This window comes from Colobus angolensis, unplaced genomic scaffold (assembly GCF_000951035.1).
Source record: "Colobus angolensis palliatus isolate OR3802 unplaced genomic scaffold, Cang.pa_1.0 Scaffold717, whole genome shotgun sequence".
NCBI classification, from domain to species: Eukaryota; Metazoa; Chordata; class Mammalia; order Primates; family Cercopithecidae; genus Colobus; species Colobus angolensis.
The window spans coordinates 31,508-34,744 of NW_012120899.1; the positions used below are offsets into that span (position 1 = coordinate 31,508).

The window sequence follows — 3,237 nt, forward strand, 5'->3', positions numbered from 1 at the left end:
TGCTGGGATTACAGGCATGAGCCACCGCGCCTGGCCTATAATTCAATTTCCAAGTGCCTGACTCTTGACAGGAAACTACTGTAGCAGGAATAATAAAAGGAACTAAAATTTAAAAAAAAAAGGAAATGACTGTACCATTTAGCATTTGCTCATCAACGCTGCACAGCATGTTAAGTTACTGGTGCTGGAGCGTCCGGGGTTATGACAGCACAGGTGGCTGCAGACCCTAGTTCGTGACATCTGTACATTTCAGCTTTAGAGTCAGCTACATGAAAATTTTAAAGACCAGTCCAGGTAAAACAGAGAAGAGAGGTTAGTCTGGGAAAGGCCCATCAGTTTATATTCTAGAAACAGAAGTGCCCTGACATTCCTGTGCTTTTGGCCCTGGACATCCCTCCTTACCACGACTCTGGGAGCGGGGTCAGTCCTGCCCCTGCAGGTGGCCCCAGGATCGCTAGGCTCCACAGCCACTGGCTTCCCCCAACCTGTCTCACCTCTTTCCCCTGGGCTGGGGTGTGGGATTGATCAGTCCCTGGAGGAGACAGCTCTGCAGCCTTCGAGGGTCCCAGCAACACCCACTCCACAACCGCAGGAGTGTGCTGGTCCCAGTGATGATTCGCTCTCTGTGTTAATTACTCAATTTTTCTTGTTTTAGGATTTTTAACTATACACTATAAAATAATCCTTGTTGTTGTTCACTGTATTTTGAGACTGCGAGAAAAGGGGCCAAGCCTTGAGAGGCAGCGCAGGATCCCAGGGCCTGCCTCCCCATCCAGTTGCTCTGTGGGGGATGGAGGGAACAGCAGGGGAACAGTACCCAGTACTCTCCAGCAGATACTGAGAAGTGAAAATAAGTACTCAAAAGGTTTGGGTTTTTGTTTTCTTTTTTTGTTTTTTGAGACAGTCTTGCTTTGTCGCCCAGGCTGGAGTGCAGGGGCGTGATCTCAACTCACTGCAACCTCTCCCTCCCGGGTTCACACCATTCTCCTGCCTCAGTCTCCCGAGTAGCTGGGATCACAGGTGCCTGCCGCCACGCCCGGCTAATTTTTATATTTTTAGTAGAGACGAGGTTTCACCATATTGGCCAGGCTAGTTTCAAACTCCTGACCTCAGGTGATCCGCCTGCCTCAGCCCCCCAAAGTGTTGGGGTTACAGGCGTGAGCCACTGCGCCTGGCGACATGAGATGTAATTATCTATGCTCACTATTAACCCTAAAAACACCACTTTTTGTGAACACAGGAACCTCCAGGAAAGCCACTCAGAGAGCAGTTTCAGAGGACTCAGGGTGACCCAGATCCCCTTTCCAAAAGGAAATTCACAATATTTACCAAAAGTTTCTCCACGAGGTCTCTTGCCTTAGGGAAGAATTTTTCTGGAAAGTCATATTCCAACTTAATGATCTTCTGAAATATAAGATACTCGTTTCTGTAAAAATTTAAAAAAAAAAAAGTCATCCCAGGCAGGGTCCCAAAAGCCTCCACAGGCAGGGATGAGCGCCCCGGCCTCGCAGCGCCGCAAACACACCCCGACCCTGCATGCCAAGAGCCCCCACCTGGGCACGGCACCAAGTGCTGCCCTCCCACACCCACCTCGCTGCTGGGAGGGGCTGCCGGCCGGTGGGGTGCACCCCAACAGGCTTCAAGACCCAGGAAACGCTGTCTCCTTACCCAGCTCGGAATGGTGGGAGTCCTGCCACAAGCTGGTATATTATGCATCCAAGAGCCCAAAGGTCTGAACTGTAAGGTAAGGGGAAAACAAAGAAAAAAGACATGTGTAAAATATAAGTGACAAGGCCAGCTCATTTTCCACTCTGTCCACACGGCCCCAGTTTCACCTCTAATGCAATTCTGTCCTTTAAGACCAGTGAGGTGTGAAGGTGGGGAACCTGCCCTCTGGAGAAGCCTCCCAGCGGCCTGGGCCCAGAGGGTCTGCACGGGGCAGGCACCGGCGGTCGCTCAGCTGTCCCCAAAGCTTCGCCATTTCCAACAGGGCTTACTAACGTCCACACACACCTGTCATCCTGAAGCAGAGCAGAGCTCACTCCTGGCACCACGTGGCTACAGACCAGGCAGGGGGCAGGATGGGACAGAATGAGGCTGACCCTGTTCCAGTGAGACAACCAAGAAAGCTGAAGGAAGCACCCTCCCGTCAGTGCCGGCGGAGGGCTTGCCAGGGGCAGGGAAGTGCAGCACAGGCGAAATCAATGACCGTAACATTCACGCTTGACTTTCTTTAGTGTTTAGTTAAAATGGGGAGCAACAAAGGAAAACAGGCAGCAGAGCCTCCACCTTTCAGTGTGGAAGCAGCAGAGAGAAGAGGGGTGCTGGGGGCAGAGCTGTGCCTGGACCTTCACGAGGTCCTCTCCAGAGCATGGAATTCAAGCAGAAAGGGATTGTGGGGTAGTTTTTCACCTCTGTGAATTATCGAATGTTTTATCAGAAACACTTACTTTAGAATTTATATTTTTTAAATACAATACACAAATAAAAGGGGAAGCCAGTATTACACTTCTGGAAAGCATGTGTACCAAAGGTGTATCAAATAAACCTTCAGTTAGACCAAGTCGTGCCACTTCCTGAAATTCAAACCGAGGAATTCAGGGCGGCCCCTCACTCAGTCCAGCAGACCCTGTCTCGCCCACTAGAGGGACAACTAGAGGGACAGCCCCACCCCAACCCCAGGCAAAGAGACCTCCTCTGCCCATGCAGGTTGGGCGGCGGGTCAGACACGCCAGTGTGTGAATGAATGGAAACCTCTTCAACGCATGACAGCAGAGACAGGTCCATGAGCCACAATCCTCATGCGGCAGAAAACCACACACCGATAAAGACACCCACCAGTCATTCAAATGACGGGGAAACACCCATTATATACTCACGTAGGGCTCAAAACCGCCTGCCCAATGTGACTCGAATGGCATAAAAGCCACTTAAACAACTATAAAATGCATAGAAAAAATTGACTGAAAAGACATACACCTGTACGCCCAATTATTATCTGTGACTGTAAGCGGGTTTGGAGACTTATTTTCTAAGAACTCTTCATAATCAATTTTTCTTTTTCTTTCTTTTTTTTTTTAATTTTTTTTATTTATTTTTTATTTTTTATTTTTTGAGATGGAGTCTTGCTCTGTCCCCCAGGCTGGAGTGCGGTGGCGTGATCTCGGCTCACTGCAAGCTCCGCCTCCTGGGTTTACGCCATTCTCCTGCCTCAGCCTCCCGAGTAGCTGAGACTAC

The 3,237-nt window shown here is 49.8% G+C and overlaps 1 protein-coding gene across 1 annotated transcript in view; it reads right to left on the reverse strand.

The window, feature by feature from the left end:
* PDPK1 (3-phosphoinositide dependent protein kinase 1) overlaps positions 1 to 3,237 on the reverse strand; it is a 67,089-nt gene that overhangs the window by 17,061 nt on the left and 46,791 nt on the right. The window contains 2 exon segments of the mRNA XM_011927444.1: positions 1,330 to 1,426; positions 1,669 to 1,737. Coding sequence (XP_011782834.1) covers positions 1,330 to 1,426; positions 1,669 to 1,737 — 166 coding nt within the window.